Below are 17,156 nucleotides of genomic sequence, written 5' to 3'. Positions count from 1 at the left end.
CATGAGTTAACAGTATGAGTAAACAGACATTCTGGAAGTGAAACACAATCCCCCAGTGTCCTTTCGCTCATGTGTTAACAGCGAGATGTCGTGGTTTTGTTTTTAATAGTAGTCTTTCAGAAAGCCCACGGACAGCAGATGATGCTGAAGCGGAAATTCCCTGCTGCTTACCATCAAATCACTTCCTTATTTTCTATCTCAGTCTAGTAACCCTTATACAACGTATAAAATCACCTTCTAAAATCATAAATCACATTCTAGAGCTAGGCATTTGGCTAAATTAATTATTCATTATTATATTGTAAATAGATTGTAAAGGTCATGCAGTTGGGATATGTCTGAGACAAACTGAGCATCACTTCCTGTTTAGTGATGCCTTGCATGTGAGTGAAGGGCTATATATGTGAACTTCCCCTCCAGTGAATAACATCACATCAGCACACTACTGTGCACGTTACACACGCTGTGGATTTAGGAGTGAAAAACTACGAGAGGATTAAACTGCAGCTATTAATCAGATCTGAAAGGGGATGGAAGGAAGTTCACAGTTGTCACTATCAGAAGAGGACTCTTCCAGCAAAGAGCACTCTTTACCTGAGGAGGAGAACGACCTGCAGTCTGAGTGCGTACTATCACACCATCTTCTCTTTAGTTTAAGTGGACGTCAGCAGCAGCTCTCATAGAGTTATATAGTGTACAGTCAGTTTGTTATAGCAAATAAGTCTAAACAGGAAGTAGGCACTATTTTTGTAATAATTTGCCAATTGAATGCTTTAATTTGTACAATAGTGTTCCAAAGAGTCACATGTTTGGAAGATAAATGAGATACACACTGGTTCTGTATAATAACCATATTCACAAACCATGATATAGATAGATAGGTGTATGGATGGATGGATGGATGGATGGATAGATCATTTCTCATCATTAACTATTAACTAAGATTTTCACCACTGCTAGTGGATTAGAGTGGATTAAGGAATCTCATGCAGAATAAGGCATTAATATGTGCTTTATTAATATTAATAAACAGCCAGTATACTAGTAATTCATGTAAGCATGAGAAATGTGGGTCACACTTTATTTTAGGGTCCAATTCTCACTATTACCTAACCATTAACTATGACTTTTGCCTCAATTAACCCCTTATCTGCTGCTTATTAATAGTTAATAAGGTAGTTGTTAAGTTTAGGGTATTGGGTAGGATTATGGATGTCATGCATTATATGTACTTTATAAGCACTAATAAACAGCCAATATGTTAATAATAGACATGCTAATAAGCAACTACTTATTAGTGTGAATTGGACCCTATACTAAAGTGTTACCGAAATGTGTAAAGTGCATTCATATTGTGATATATTTGTGCGACATCCTAAAGGGGAAAGACATACGAAGTCTCACAGGAAGGGACTAACAGAAACACCCCAGCTCTAATTTCCCAGGGCTTTTCAACTCATTTTCATTTTCTTTTTTATAGGGCCTGGTGATGTGTTTGAGTAACTTTTATTAGTTTATACTTAGTCACAGCTTAGCATGAGTCATTCTTCATGAGGCTGTAATGAATTCGGGGAACATTTGCATAACATCCATGACTTTAGTTGTGCTGCTTGAGATTCTCCATCTGTCTATTACTGTATTACCTCGACAGCAATGACAGCACAGCGCTGTTCCCTATGGATATGAAGAACAAGGCTGTCAAGAACAAGAGGTTTTAGCTTTAATGATTCGCCTGATTTAGCTTCTCATTATCCATTCAAATTATCCCGTTACAATGCAATTACAGGTATATATTATTAATGTTTTTAATTTGCTATTATTTTGTGGAACGGCTTCACACTGATTGTACTTAATGTCTTTTTATTAACATGTAATATGTGTGGTCTGGCCTGTCTCATGTAAGCTGTTCTCAAGAGGATCTTCACAAGAATAACCAAACCTGACAAAATCCAAACAGCATTGGATGTGCAAATGTCCCCAAACAGCGTAATAATGATGTCTTCCTCCGATTCGAAACATGCCTGCAGCTAGATTTGAAGATTAGGGTTAGTCAAGAGTGAAAGGAACCTATAACAGGAAGCCTGTGAGAAAACAAGGTTAAAAATAGGGTGAAACGTTGTAAACAAGCCAGCATTTGTCTGTACAAAGTGGTTCTAATAATAACAATTATAAGAATATTAACAACAACAATATTAATGTGAGATCCTAAAATGTTTTGTGTGTGTGTGTGTTTATGTGGTTTATGAGGACACATATTTGTATAGTAACATGGGTATGACATAGTTATTATAATGTGAAGGTGATTTATGAGGACACTTTTGGGCCTCACTTTTTTATCTAAAAATCTGCGTGTGTGCGTGTGTGTGTGTGTGTGTGTGTGTGTGTGTGTGCGTGTGTGTGTGTGTGTGGGTGTGTGCGTGTGTGTGTGTGTGTGTGTGCGTGCGTGCGTGCGTGCGTGTGTGTGTGTGTGTGTGTGTGTCTGTGTGTGTGTTGTAGGCCGGTGGAGGAGGCAGCACAGGGGGAGTCTCTCCTCTCTGGCGAGGAACACTTAACCCTCATCACAGAGAGCATGTCCATCACTTCCTCTGATGAGGAGAAGCTTCAGCTCCTCAACAAAAACACTGAGCTCCGGAGACTCAACAAAGAGGTAGAATAAACCACCAGCGCTGACTTCAGCCTTATTACTCAGATTATATTTTCATAATCAGCTACATGGTTTGACTACAAGCTACAAACATCAGTAAAAAAAAAATATGTTTCCATATTCATGAACCATGTGATTATATTATAGTGCAAAATACCTTTTTGTTAGTACTAAAAGTGCATTATGTGAAATTGTGAAATTCACCTTACAAAAAGAAAAAAAAAGTTAATAGTTTTTAGAATTACAGCAGCTTAAAACATCAAATTCAAATTTAATTCGAAAAAAAATAAACATTCTTTTTATCCCACAGTTCCTCTAGAAGGTGACACACTTAGACCAAATAAGGTGTTCTGTGTAGCTGAGATTGATTTGGCTTTATTTGTGGGGTTTAAATGTCCATACACTCATAGTGCAGTACGTTATATGGACACTGGAGTAGTAAAGGGACTTAAAAATGATGTAATGAATATATAAAAACAAAGTCAACAGAAAGTCTCCACACTGGTGTAAAAATGCAATGTGTGTGTGTGTGTGTGTGTGTGTGTGTGTGTGTCAGCTGATGAAGCTGAACGAGGAGTGGGATCACATCTATCACAGCACGAGTGTGGGGCTCCAGCAGCGTGTGGCGGCCCTCGAGGAGGAGAGCAGGGCCCTCAAACAGCTCAACAGCCGACTGCTGCTCAAAGTGGAACATGAACAGGTACAGTATGTGGGCAGAAACACACTCACACACTCGTACACCGCCGCTGTTTCAAAGGACAAGGGTCTATTTTTAGTGTCTCTACCTCCGCTAAACACAATTGCTAATATTGTTAGTTTACCTAGCAACACAGTCAACGGTTGAGCCAACAGTCCTGCTCCACTGGTTGGACATGTTTATTTTATTATTATTATTAACATTATTATTTATTTTATTTTTATTTTTTGTCTGTGTGTGTGTGTTTTGTGTAGCTGTTTCTTCCTGATCTGTATCTTAAAGGGATAGAAAACTCTGTCATAAATTACTCACCCTCATGTGTGAAAAACAAAAAACAATCATGAGCAATGTATAAATAATGTTTCTGTGCTAATGTTTTACTGTGCATTATTAAAGACCAGACCAGACCAAAGGTCCTTCCAGTAATATCATTGAAGCATTCATGTTTAAAGAACATTAGCAGCACAAACACATGGAAGGTTTTAGGTTCTTAACTGAATTATGTCTTTAACATTTGCATTAACAAGATTTCCATAACTTAATGGGAAAATTAGCAAAGCATTCTGAAAACATACTTTTGTCAGCTGGGATGTTAGGAGCCTGGTTCTGTGAGATGGGAGAAGCAGTATGTGTGAAGAGTCACCTCTCACCTGATTTATTACATCTGGAGCTCTTTATATCTGAAGACGTCAGAGGATATTGGAGTAATTAGTTCAGATGACTGCTCTGCATGGTCAAGAGGCAGGAATATGAGGCAGGATAACCCTGATCCTGATGAAGCTCACATGCTTTGGACACTAAAGACAGCGGAGTGTGGATTTATGTAGAGCTGGATGAGGTCCAGGCTCTCGTGCTCTGCCGGTCGACAGATCTCATCTGTTGCACTGATGGTTAGACAGGTGTTGCTCATTCTAAAGCAGGTTAGGAGGACAGTTTGTCAATAACAAGTAACTTAAGGCTAGAGGTTGTGGTTACATTTCATATAGCCTCAAGTTCAGCAAAGAACATTTTGGCTGTAAAGGGTTCATGTACTGTTTATGTGGCTATTTGGGGATTTAAAAAAGCACCTGGTTATACTGTAAGATCTTCAAAAGTTATACGTTCAAAGGTTAGGTTACCTCAAAATGTAATTTGCCATTTATTCACCATCAACAATTTTCTGTGTGCAACTTAAAAATTTCTATTTCTACATTGTTTTGGTTCTAAATGGAACCTTTTTGTTTGTTTGTTTGTAAATGTGGAATATCAGTCCATTTTTTCGTATATTTTCATGGAACCAGTGTTATTTTCGTTGACGAAGACTATGACGAAAAATATTCGTCAACTAACCTTTTTCACGGACGAAAACTAAATAAAAACTAAATATAAAGTCAGATATGATGACGAAAAACGTGACGAAATATAACTGACACTTTAGTCAACGAATAAAAATGAGACGAAAATATATGGGAGGGACGAATGGAGAAGAGATCCAATCAGAGCGAATCTTTGAGGGTAGGTTGATCTATGCAAAAGCAGCCGAGCCATTTTAAAAAGCCGCGCAAATGCAAATGCAACAGCTAAACAAACGCAGCAGCAGTTACACAGAAAAGAGAACAAAGATGAGTTTGCAGAAATTCGCACAATTTCGAGGACGTTTTCATAACAGTTAAGTTGTTTACACAGGGAACTACACTGCGACCTTTTGAAATGCCATTGCGAGCCAAATTTTTATGGGGTCGTAAATGTATCACTGATTATTTTTGTACCTACTTATGTGTAATGCTATGTTTTAATATGAGCATTTATTAAAACAGAAATGTGTATTTTAAGAATACGTTTTATAACGTGCTCCAACCAAGCATTCAACACATCAAGTTGGCTTCAGCCCCACGATGCGGGAAAGTTGAACTGAGCAGAGCAGCTGGTTACTCGCGCAACACTGAACCGAGCTCTCCTTCAGGACGTTTGCGTCCTCCTGCACCTGAACGAACAAATACAAATCGCATTTTAAATAAACATAAGAAAAAGAGCGAAAAGTGAAAGAGCTCAATTCAGCAGCGCGGTGTTCTGGTGTTCAGAGAGCAAGCAGAGACGCGTCTCAAAGTCTTCTTGCTTTTGTACCGACAACAAATACATACTAAATATGTCGAAATACCCGTCTTGGAAAGTGTGTTCGAAAAAGTCTGTAGTTATGTCTTCAGTGAAAGTAAAGAGTTGGAAAGAAATCGCATGCGTATCTTTATAATGGATGCATTTGTCTCTTAAAGTGACCGCGCATAATTTACTAGCTCTGCTGTCAGTGTCTTTAATGTATGAAAATGAAAGTAAATCACTCACTGCTCTTGATTGAATTACTTTGTAGTTTTAACAAGAATTTATCCAAAGTCAATCCAAAAATCAGATAGAATAGATTATATTGTTTTACTAGTGACAAAAAAAAAAGAAAAAAAAAAAGAAAGAAATTATTAGGGACCTGAGCATGTTTTGCTTAAGTGTTTCTTTCTTTAATTGCTAATGCAACCTTTTCACACCACAGACTGAACTAAATTAAGCATTGCATCCGACATTATCAAGATGAAACTTGATATAAACTTGAGATAAACTACAGCAAATAAACTGTGATATTGTAAGAAACGTTGAAGGTGTCTGAATACATTTTGGTTTGATTGTGTATTTTATTTTACAGTGAAGACTATGCAGTGCTATTTTAAATGAACAAAACAAACTTAAAAAAATGTAAACTTTGTGTAAATAGCACAAATAAAGAAATAGAATGAACATATAATACAAATATAATATAGGTGGTTGTCTATTTCAATAATACTGTACTTCATCTTGAAAGAACGTCATATGCATTGCATATCAATCAGGACGAATGCATATCTTTTTCAGAGAGCATGTATATTTTTCATGGAGAGCAGGCCTTATGTTTATTTTATAAATACCATTCCATAACAGACTGATGGAAACATTTAGTCAAGTCAACTAAGTTGACTTTGTTCTACTAAAATAAAACTAGACTAAGACTAAAAGACTTAAGACTAGACTAAGACTAAAACTAGACTAAGACTAAAACATTTCAGATGACTGAAATGTGACTAAAACTAAATGGTGTGTTATTCAAAAGACTAAGACTAAATCCGAATTTGCTGTCAAAATTAACACTGCATGGAACGCCACTGTGTGACAGATGTTCTGCTGTGAATCGCTCTGATGTTTGTGTTTGTGTGTGCAGAACAAGAGGGAGTATTATGAGCAAACACTGATGCAGGAGCTGAAGAAAAACCAGCATCTGCAGGAGTATATCAGACTGCTGGAGAGCCGACTGCACCAAACAGATCTCCAGCAGTGGACTAGAGGAACTCAGGTGAGCTGACAGCATCAGATCGGCTGCGTGTGCTACAGTAGGTGACTATCCTTCAACACGTTTCTTGATGTTTTCTCTGGAAGACTCCAGATATCAGTGGCTCCTCAGACTCTCAGCTGGTCCAGAGCCCCTCGAAGCCGTCTCTGGATGTACGGTCGACTCCGGGGCTTCCTGCGTCTCCGGGCACGAAGTCCAGTCTCAGACTGACCGGCATGGGAATAGAGACTCAATCTGACCCTATAAGAGAAGTTCAGGATCTTAAAGAACAGCTGGAGGCGCTGCGGTGTCAGGTGAGTTATCATCTGTGCATAACATTCAACGTCACTTTGAAAAGAGACTTGTTAATATACCCTGTAAACCCTTAAAAGATTTAGATCGAAATAGAGAGATAATGCATATGTGATTTATTTGATAAAATGATCGATGGAGAGTCAAGTGAAGCCGAGCTGCTTCAGTCCAGTAAGAGTTCATCTGGAAATATTACTAACAATATCAAAGACTGTTTAAAAATCAGTAAAGATAGCATGTTAAAAATGAGCTCAAGGTGGTTGTTTTTGCATTTTCTTTTTCTTTAAAATAAAAAGTATGAACTAGCAAACAGACGACAGAAGGTGTGAGAAACAGGTTTTGTCACAGTGATATTTGCATATCAGACAGGACACAGTGGGCTTTGTAGAGTTAAACATTAAACCCCAGTACAGGAGGCAAACCAAAGGTCAAATATTTACATTCTACAGACGCATTCATCCAAAGTTGCTTAGGAATGAAAACAAAGGCTAATTTGGTAGTATAATTTAAGATTAATATAAGTAATAGTTTAAGTAATGTAAGTTGCATTTATTTACCTATATATATGTGTGTGTGTGTGTGTGTGTGTGTGTGTGTGTGTGCTTCATGGATGTTTTACTCTGTGGTAACTGTAAAAGACTTTGATTTTATCCATGCACAGACAAAGATCTACGAGGCTGATTATAAGACCGAGCACAAGGACCACGAGCGGATGCTGCAGGAGAACAAGCGTCTGCGGCGCAGAGAGGCGGACATGCGTCAGCAGATGACCCTGCTGCAGGAGCAGGTGAACACACTCAACACTAACACACACACACACACCACCAGATGAGCACCTGAGAGCACTCAAACACACTCAACACTAACACACACACACCACCAGATGGCACATGAGAGCTCTCAGACACACTCAATACTAACACACACACACACACACACACACACACACACCAGATGAGCACCTGAGAGCACTCAAACACACTCAACACTAACACACACACACACCACCAGGTGGCACATGAGAGCTCACACACACACACACACGCACACACACACACACACACACACACACACACACCACCAGGTGGCACATGTTACTAGCTAATCACTGTTTCCTACCAAACACAGTCATCTCCCTCTGTCTGGAGGTAGATTCCTCTCAACTCTGGGCTAACACTTTATTTTGATTTTACTAATTATAATGAGACATTTTACTAATTATAATAACTGACAAACTCAATGTCAGCTAGCAGTTATTAGAATATTAGATTTAGTAGACTGCCTTACTAATATCTGCTAAAACTTTATTATGATGGTACTTAATTAAAGGGACAGTTCACCCAAAAATGAATATTCTGTCATAATTTCCTCAGCTGAACACAATATATATATATATATATATATATATATATATATATATATATATATATATATTTAAAAAAAATAAAAGAAAAGAAAGGAAAGGAAAGGAAAGAAAAGAATAAAAAGAAAAGAAAAGCTAATGGTCCCCATTGACTTCCATTGTTTTGTTTTTTTTTTTACAATGGAAGTCAGTAGGGACAATCAACTTTTCAATCAACCTATATTCGTCTTTTGTGTTCAACGGAAAAAGAAACTCATACAGGTTTGGAATAACCTGAGGGTGAGTAAATGATGACAGCACTTTCATTTTTTGGGTGAAGTAACATTATGAAGTAACTTTGTTATGTAAAACATGGCAACTTGTGAAACAAGCCCTAACCTCCCAGTCTACTAGTTCTCTATGAGAGGAAGCTAGAGTTATAAAGTGGACTATCACAATGCTGTGACCCTGTTAAGTGTTTGATTCAGTGACAGAGAGCAGACCCATTGAGCTAATGCAAAGATTATTGAACACAGAAGCAGAATAATGAACAGTTCATGAACAAGTTGAAAGAAGTGTTTCTATGAGGAAATGAATCCATTTTTTCATCATTATGTTGTCACCTGTGTATATCAATGCAGGTCACACTCATCTGATTTCCATGTCAAAGATTTCCATTCCATTGTATTAAAAAAAATTATAGCAAGAGGAAATGAAGTTTGATGGTTTCTAGTGAAACTAATTGTGATGCCCTGCAGTGACGTAGAATATGTCATAAACGATTATCAGTGATGGGCCATTACTTTAGAATTAATTCTCATAATTGAATTATGTTTCCTTAAAAGAGTAAAGGAAGGGAATACAGTTTGTCTGTAGTGTAATTTGTTTGTTCTGATGTAAAACAATAGTTGATTTAACACCAAAGTGTAATTTCTACTAACAGAACCATCTCCCTTTCTTTGGTCAGTTCAAAAATAATTGATGTAATTTTATATTATTTCAATAAAAGATCAGTTGCATGCGGTCAAGGTTGGTCTATTAATTAAAAAGTAATTAGTAATAAGTAATACAGTGCTTTTAGACAGAGCAATTAGCACAGTAATCTAATTACACTGTTGAAGACGTAATTAGTAGTTAGTAATTAATTCTGTTTTTAGATTATGTTACAAAAAACTGGAGATGATGCATCTTACTAAACTTAAACACTAAAATAGATAGTGTTTCACAGGAAACCTGATGATTATCTGGTCTTATCTTCTCTTTCTATTTTTATGGACTGACAACCGGATATGCGCATTAATATTTATTTATTTGCCATTTCATTTCTGTATCATTAGAGTCTGATATTGCAAAAACATTATCAGACAGATATCTCATCTGTTTTAAATGTGGTTTGTTTTCTCAGCTGAAGGTGTACGAGGATGATTTCCAGAAGGAGCGCTCAGACAAACGTATTCTCCAGAGACTGCTGATGAAGAAATCTCCAGCCGAGAAAGACCCGGTTCTGGTGCACCGCTGCAACAACGAGCAGGACCGGCCCAGATCTGACCGGAGGAAGCCCAGAGAAGAGCAGCGCGGGGGATTCGTGTGTCCCAAACACTGTGAGCATCACGGCCAGCCGGACTTCCCCTGAACCCACACACACACATTCATGCTACTCTGTATCTTCAAAAACTCCAGAGTTTCCTTGTGACTGCTTTATTTATAAAAGGTTCTTATTTTATTGTATTGTTGAAAGGACTGTGTTTGTACAATGACTGTGAGGAAACTGTGCACTTTTCGTCTCTGTGTAAATAAATCTGAACCACTTCACTGACTGAAAACACCAATCTCAAACGATCCGAGTCAGATAGTATAGACCGTAATCTTTATAAGCACATTTATTTTGTCTTGTTAATATGTCAACTGACTTATTGGTAATATATTAACTGACTTTTTACAGAAAAACAATTCACTTTAAGAAGGAAACGATTTAAGACATTTCTGAACCTTTGGCGACAAGGAAGCCCATGCCTCTGGAATTCCCTGCATTCAGCTCATTCCTTGTGATAAACTGATTGTTTTTTTGTTATTTTGTTTCCAGGATATTTGCTCAGTTGTAATCTCATTTATTAAAGTTCATGTCTGATTTTGTGGTTCCTCTGTACATTGCCCATGTTATATAGGTCAGGTTTTGATGTGTTATTATAGCACATCAGATTTATAATGTTTTTAAAAAAAGTATTGTTTTAATAAAACTGCATTACTAAAGAAGATGTTTGTCAAGTAAATTCTTAACCATCGAAACTCTTTGATTACGATTTTACTCATACTGTACAAATATTAAATAAACACTGACATAATTATATTTCAGAAGGAAATTGCTTATAGCTCTATTTCTATATTATATAACAGACATAACAAAATATATGTTGAAAACACATATTTAGTATATTAATGATCATATTATTATTGGAGGATTTTTCTTTTTCTACTTAATAAAAAATGTCACCCTGGACAAAAAAACAAGTCAAAGGGGGAGATTTGGAACTATTTAAAAACTATATAAAAAAAAATATATATATATATATATATATATATATATATATATATATATATATATATATATATATATATATATATATATATATTTTTTTTTTTTTTTTTTTATAGTTCCAAATCTCCCCCTTTGACTTGTACTGCAATACTGTTTTATTAATATACATATATATATATTAATAATTAAGCCATTTTGTTGACCTTTAGACGTTTTTCACAGATTTGAATAGATTGTAGCTAAATAAATAGTGTAATGTGTGGTAAGTGTATGGTTTGGGAAAATGTTCATGTGTGAATAAATGATTCTATTTTATCAGCAGGTGACGATGTAGGTCCTTTTCATCACGTACCGAGAGAGACAACAATAGCATTGTGTTCTTGAGTAATTATCATCCAGTTACAGATAAACACAAAGAATATTACTCACAAAAGGAAATGCTTCCTAAAATTTCCAGCATCATCAGCTGACTAACTCAGAATATTGTGACATGTTTTGTCATTCTTACACACCCTAGCACATATGATAGGATGGTTCAAATATTTTCTTTTTCATCCTGGTGTCTAAAATAGAAATATGTGCCATGATGTCATTTTGGAGGAGGAGCCTAATACAAAACTGATTGTATAAAAACACAGTTGAAAGTGAAGAGCAAGACATCCCAGGACGAAACAGCCTGAAGAGCCAAGAGCAAAGGACAGGTATTGGCAGCATAAAATATGAATCAGTTTCCATACTTTCCTCCATAGATTTATAATTGTTTTATGCTGTGCTTTCAACTTTGTCTACAGCTTGAACCAAGACTCAGCACTATAGGAAAACAGCATCTCAGGTATGTGTTTTTTGTTGTCTCTGTGAACTCTGTGAACTTTAGCAATGGAAATGAGTTTACTAAATAGATGGTAAGGCCTGAGTATGCATTCTAGCTGCCAATATTTACCAGATCTGCTAACCGAGGCTCACCTCCACCCTCAAGCACTTAAGAGTAGCATGTTCTTCCCATTTAATTGCTCATGGACCATTGCCTCCAGTCACTAGAGCGCTCTCTGCTCCTGCAAAAACAGCCAGGAATAAATGTGCCATGAATAAGTAGGGTGGAGCAGAGCCAAAACAAGGAGGTTTTTCAGAGGTCGAAAATGGAAATGACTGAATGTGGATGCAAAGTTCTGTTTCCCATCTTTCTGACCAGGTTATAAAAACGGGCTTTCTTTCCCTGTGTAGTTTGCAAAGCCCTTGAGAAGCAAACGTTCTCAGCACATCTCCAGCAGACCAGAGGAAGATTCACTGCACTTTCAGACATGAAGAGAGACGCGGCTGAGATTCAGGCCTTTTACGAGCAGCAGGGGTACATGTCGGCCATTCCCATCCTGAGTCCTGAAGAGCTGCGGCAGGCTCGGGACGCCTTCGCTGAGCTGGAGAGAAAACATGGTGAGCTTCAGTGCTGCCACCCTGGCCAACAAAACCAGTCATGAGGGTCAATGTTTTGAAACTGAGATGTATACATTATCTTAAAAGCTGAATAAATACGTTTTACATTGATGTCTGGTTTGTTAGAGATACAACTATTTGAAAATCTGGAATCTGAGGGAGTAAAACCTAAAAAATCACCTTTAAAGTTGTCCAAATGAAGTTCTTAGCAATGCATGTTAATACACAAAAAATGAGTTCTGATATATTTATGGTAGTACATAAAAAAAAAAAATCATAAAAGTAAAATAATAGCAATAATTGTGACCCATACAATATAATGTTGGCTATTGCTACAAATATACCTGTGCTCTAGGGACACAGGTAAGCCTTTGAATTGATGTTTGGACTTGAATTAATCCACGTGTTCCTCAACAGGTGAAGATTACACCGCTTACAGCCTTCATAATGTCCACAAGGAGTTGGAGTGGGTGATGGGCCTCGCCAAGCACCCTAAGCTCCTGGAGGCGGTCACAGCGGTTCTGGGGCCAGACGTCATCCTCCTGGACTCAAGATTCATTTGTAAATATCCAGTACGTAAAACGCAAAAAAGCAATGGCATCATCCAACTGAACAACACCTGTGATAAGGAAAAGGACGGCACTGAGAAGACAGAAGTGATGCCGTTTGTGGCCTGGCACCAGGATATGAAGTAAGCACAATTCCACAGAAGGAAATAAAAAAGTTTCGGTTTCTGTTGGCTCAGATATGCGTTCCGAGCGTTCAGTAACTATCATGTGTTGTTTTCCAGGTACTGGGGCTTTGATGGAGGTCCTGTTCTGTCCGTCTGGCTCGCTCTGGATGACTCACTCGAGGACAACGGAGCACTCCAGGTCATTCCAGGTATGAACACAGTCTCTGTTTGAAAGATGGACAGTGTCACTTTGTCTGGTTCGTAATGTGTCTAAACTTATTTCCCAACAGGAAGCCACCACGCTGGTCTTCTGCCCCATCACCAGGCAAAACGAGCTGGCAACATGCTTAGTGTCAATCAGGAGATCCCAGAGGAGCTGGTGGAGACGGAGAAGGCCATCTTATGCCCCCTTCAAGCTGGTCAGATGTCTGTGAGTATGATCCCTTGCCAAGACAGTTTGATAAAATAACACACTACCAGTCAAAACCATGAAAAACATTCAAATCAAGCTTATATCTGAGTTTAATTGAAGTTTGCTTCTGGATTCAGATCCATGATGGACTTCTGGTTCATGCCAGTGATCCCAACACATCTAATAGGAGGCGCTGTGGCTATGTGATCCGATATGTCCCTACATGCACTTTTCCAATCCAGGTAAACATGTCACTTAGTCTACATTTCACATATCCACAGACATTTAGCTAGAAAAAGCATATAAATATGTGTGTGTTTTGCTGACAGGACCCTGAGCGTCCCAGGACTTTTCCTGCCACGGTGCTGGTCAGCGGTACTGACAAATACAACCATTTCTCCAAAACCTCCGGACTGTGACCGGCTTATTATGACCTCTTTGTTTAGGACATGGATGCTTTGGCTTTATGAACTAATTAAGCTCTTACAATGTGTGTGTCACATGGAATAGCGTTTCAGTCATTCTACCAGTTTTTTCTTATTATTCAGCATTACTTGTGACAATTTTAAAGTTTATATTTATATTTATATGTCATATATTCCTTTTTAAGTTAAAATGTGGGTATTTATCTTTCAGGCGTTTCAGGAAATCATGTGTTATGGGATTTTGAACTGTATGTGTCTTTTGACTGTCACTTTCTGAATATGGAACTGATCTGAAATGCTCAATAAATTGTTAAATATTACCTCTGGATGTTTACTGTAAGTCATTTGCAAATGATACAACAAATAGAGAAAGACAAAGCAACAACAACAGCACATAATGCTATCCACCGAGAGCAGCACAAATTAGCAGCTATTGCATCCAGGTCCAGTGCAGTACGTAAAGACATGCTTTTCCTGGGCTTTAAGTAATGTCACACATACTACTAAACTCATTACTGCAAACCTTAATAAATGTTGAAAGAGAAACACCTACAAATGCATAAGGTCAGCCTAATAAATAACGGTCACTGCTTTTTTAGCTCTATTTTTATTTTATTTTTTTAATGGTATTTCTGCAGAAAATCCTGACAGTAGTTTTTTGAAGTCCAAAGAGAGTTTAGGCATGGTCTTGGTCTGTGTCTTGGACTCATTACTTTGTCTCTTGCTCTGGGTCTAGATTCATCCTAACAGGATTTTAAAAAAAAACATATTTCATAAACTTATTGTATTCTGATGCACAGTATTTAAACAAATAAATAATAATAAAACCTTAAATGAGATATTTGAAAATGAACTGCTGATCAGATGAAACTAATTCATAGTATCAAAATAGTCCCCCAAAAAGGCTGGTCATTCACATAAGACAAAGGCTATTGAAACGACACAAACATACACAAACTCGTCTTTGCAAGTATCCTCTCAAAAGTTGTTGTTCATGTCTTAAATGTAAGCAAACAGTTGAGAAAGAAATCAGATGTGTATCATTATACTGAATGTATTGTCTCTTAAAGTGACCATGCCTAATTTACTAGCTGCTGTCAGTGTCCTTAATGTTAATCCAAGAAATGACATGGGAGAAAATAATTTACTGCTCTCTACTGAATTACTTTGTAGTTTTAACAAAAATAAATCTTAAATATTGTAATGCAATGCTATTTACATTTGATTATTCAGTTTCTGTATCTGGACACATACAACCTTGAAGGTTAGGGTTAGGGTTAGGGTTAGGGTACAGGGGCAGCTGTGGCCTAATGGTTAGAGAGCCAGACTTGATACCAGAAGGTCACCAGTTTGAGTCTCAGTGCTGGCAGGAGTTGTAGGTGGGTGGGAGTGAATGAATGACTAGTGCTCTCTTCCACTCTCAATACCCATGACTGAAGTGCCCTTGAGCAAGGCACTGAACCCCCGAGTTGCTCCCTGGGTGCTGGATCTATAGCTGCCCACTGCTCTGGGGGTGTGTTCACTTCTCACTGCTGTGTGTGTGTGTGCACTTGGATGGGTTAAATGCAGAGCACCAATTCCGAGTATGGGTTACCATACTTGGCAAATGTCATGACTTTCAGTTAAACATTGTTTCATTTGTGCTATTTACACCATTTCAAACAGGGCCCACGAGTTCAGCCTGCACTGGGGCCCCACAAACCCTGGCTACATGACAGAGTGAATGCAAATCTTTATCAGAAACTTCTTCAGCAACATGCAGTTTGCAACACTGCAAAACAGTTCCTTGAAGCTAAGATCACTGAAATGATTAAATTTATGGATCAGAGTCCTGATCTAAACCCGATTGAAAAAATCCTTCAAAGCGAGGACCTCTACACTTCCCACAATTTTATATATACATGTGCATCTCAATAAATTATAATGTCGTGAAAAAAAAAAAAAAAATTCAGTAATTCAACTCAAATTGTAAAACTTGTGTATTAAATAAATTCAGGGCAATTTCAGTGCAGTTTAATTCTTTGGATCTTTTAATTGTGATGATTTTGGCTCACATTTAACAAGAAACCAGCAATTCACAACAAATTAGAATATGGTGACATGCCAATCATCTAATCAACTCAAAACACCTGCAATGGTTTCCTGAGTCTTCAAAATGGTCTCTCAGTTTGGTTCACTGGGCTACACAATCATGGGGAAGACTGCTGATCTGACTGTTGTCCAGAAGACAATCATTGACACCCTTCACAAGGAAAGTAAGACACAAACATTCATTGCCAAAGAAGCTGGCTGTTCACAGAGTGCTGTATCCAAGCATGTTAACAGAGAGTTGAATGGAAAGAAAAAGTGTCGAAGAAAAAGATACACAACCAAAGTCCACTTTTCAGATGAGAGCAAGTTTTATATTTTATTTGGAATCCAAGGTCCTAGAGTCTGGAGGAAGGGTGGAGAAGCTCATAGCCCTAATTGCTTGAAGTCCAGTGTTAAGTTTCCACAGTCTGTGATGATTTGGGGTGCAATGTCATTTGCTGGTGTTGTTACATTGTGTTTTTTGAAAACCAAAGTCACTGCATCTGTTTACCAAGAAATCTTGCAGCACTTTATGCTTCCTTCTGCTGACCAGCTTTTTGAAGATGCTGATTTCATTTTCCAGCAGGATTTGGCACCTAACCACACTGCCAAAAGCACCAAAAGTTGGTTAAATGATCATGGTGATGGTGTGCTTGACTGACCAGCAAACTCACCAGACCTGAACCCCAGAGAGAATCTATGGGCTATTGTCAAGAGGAAGATGAGAAACAAGAGACCAAACAGTGCAGATGAGCTGAAGGCCACTGTCAAAGAAACCTGTGCTTCAGACCACCTCAGCAGTGCCACAAACTGATCACCTCCATGCCACGCCGAATTGAGACAGTAATTAAAGCATAAGGAGCCCCTACCAAGTATTGAGTACATGTACAGTAAATTAACATACTTTCCAGAAGGAAAACTATTTAAACATGTTTTTATTTTATTATTATTATTATTATTATTATTATCATTATTATTTATTTTTTTATTTATTTTTTTGTATTGGTCTTATGAAGTTTTCTAATTTGTTGAAAAACAATCTTGTTTTTTTTTTTTTTGGGATAGATTTATTCCTGTAATTGAAATGTTTCACAGAGATATGAATAGTTCTATTAATTGATATCCTAATTCCTCTAAAAGATTTTCAATCTTTAGAGTTGTACATCAAGTTTGTCCTATATCCCCATTTTTATTTCTTATTGTAGTAGAATTTATTTCCATTAAAGTGGAATTGGAATTACTATCTTTAATAAACAATCAGATTAACTCAACTTGCACATAATATTTTTTTT

At 37.4% G+C, this 17,156-nt stretch overlaps 2 protein-coding genes across 2 annotated transcripts; both read left to right on the top strand.

Annotated features, from left to right (window-relative positions):
• The first annotated feature begins 407 nt into the window (after nt 1-407).
• On the top strand, nt 408-10,573 carry si:ch211-153b23.7 (uncharacterized). Its single transcript, XM_052573729.1, has 7 exons — nt 408-622; nt 2,497-2,647; nt 3,201-3,344; nt 6,559-6,690; nt 6,774-6,980; nt 7,640-7,765; nt 9,726-10,573. Exons 1-7 carry the CDS (start codon nt 531-533, stop codon nt 9,951-9,953), a joined length of 1,080 nt encoding a protein of 359 aa, XP_052429689.1. The 5' UTR covers nt 408-530; the 3' UTR covers nt 9,954-10,573.
• Nucleotides 10,574-11,443: 870 nt separating this feature from the next.
• Nucleotides 11,444-14,114, top strand: LOC127970995 (L-threonyl-[L-threonyl-carrier protein] 4-chlorinase). The gene is made up of 8 exons (XM_052573732.1): nt 11,444-11,557; nt 11,648-11,688; nt 12,078-12,284; nt 12,702-12,975; nt 13,075-13,166; nt 13,248-13,387; nt 13,507-13,611; nt 13,699-14,114. The coding sequence occupies exons 3-8, from the start codon at nt 12,155-12,157 to the stop codon at nt 13,786-13,788; spliced, it is 831 nt and encodes a 276-aa protein (XP_052429692.1). The 5' UTR covers nt 11,444-11,557; nt 11,648-11,688; nt 12,078-12,154; the 3' UTR covers nt 13,789-14,114.
• The last annotated feature ends 3,042 nt before the right edge of the window (nt 14,115-17,156 follow it).

Source organism: Carassius gibelio, chromosome B14 (assembly GCF_023724105.1).
Source record: "Carassius gibelio isolate Cgi1373 ecotype wild population from Czech Republic chromosome B14, carGib1.2-hapl.c, whole genome shotgun sequence".
In the NCBI taxonomy this organism is placed as follows: domain Eukaryota; kingdom Metazoa; phylum Chordata; class Actinopteri; order Cypriniformes; family Cyprinidae; genus Carassius; species Carassius gibelio.
Note: the sequence above shows the minus strand (reverse complement) of the source record. Positions and strands in the feature narration are given on the sequence as shown.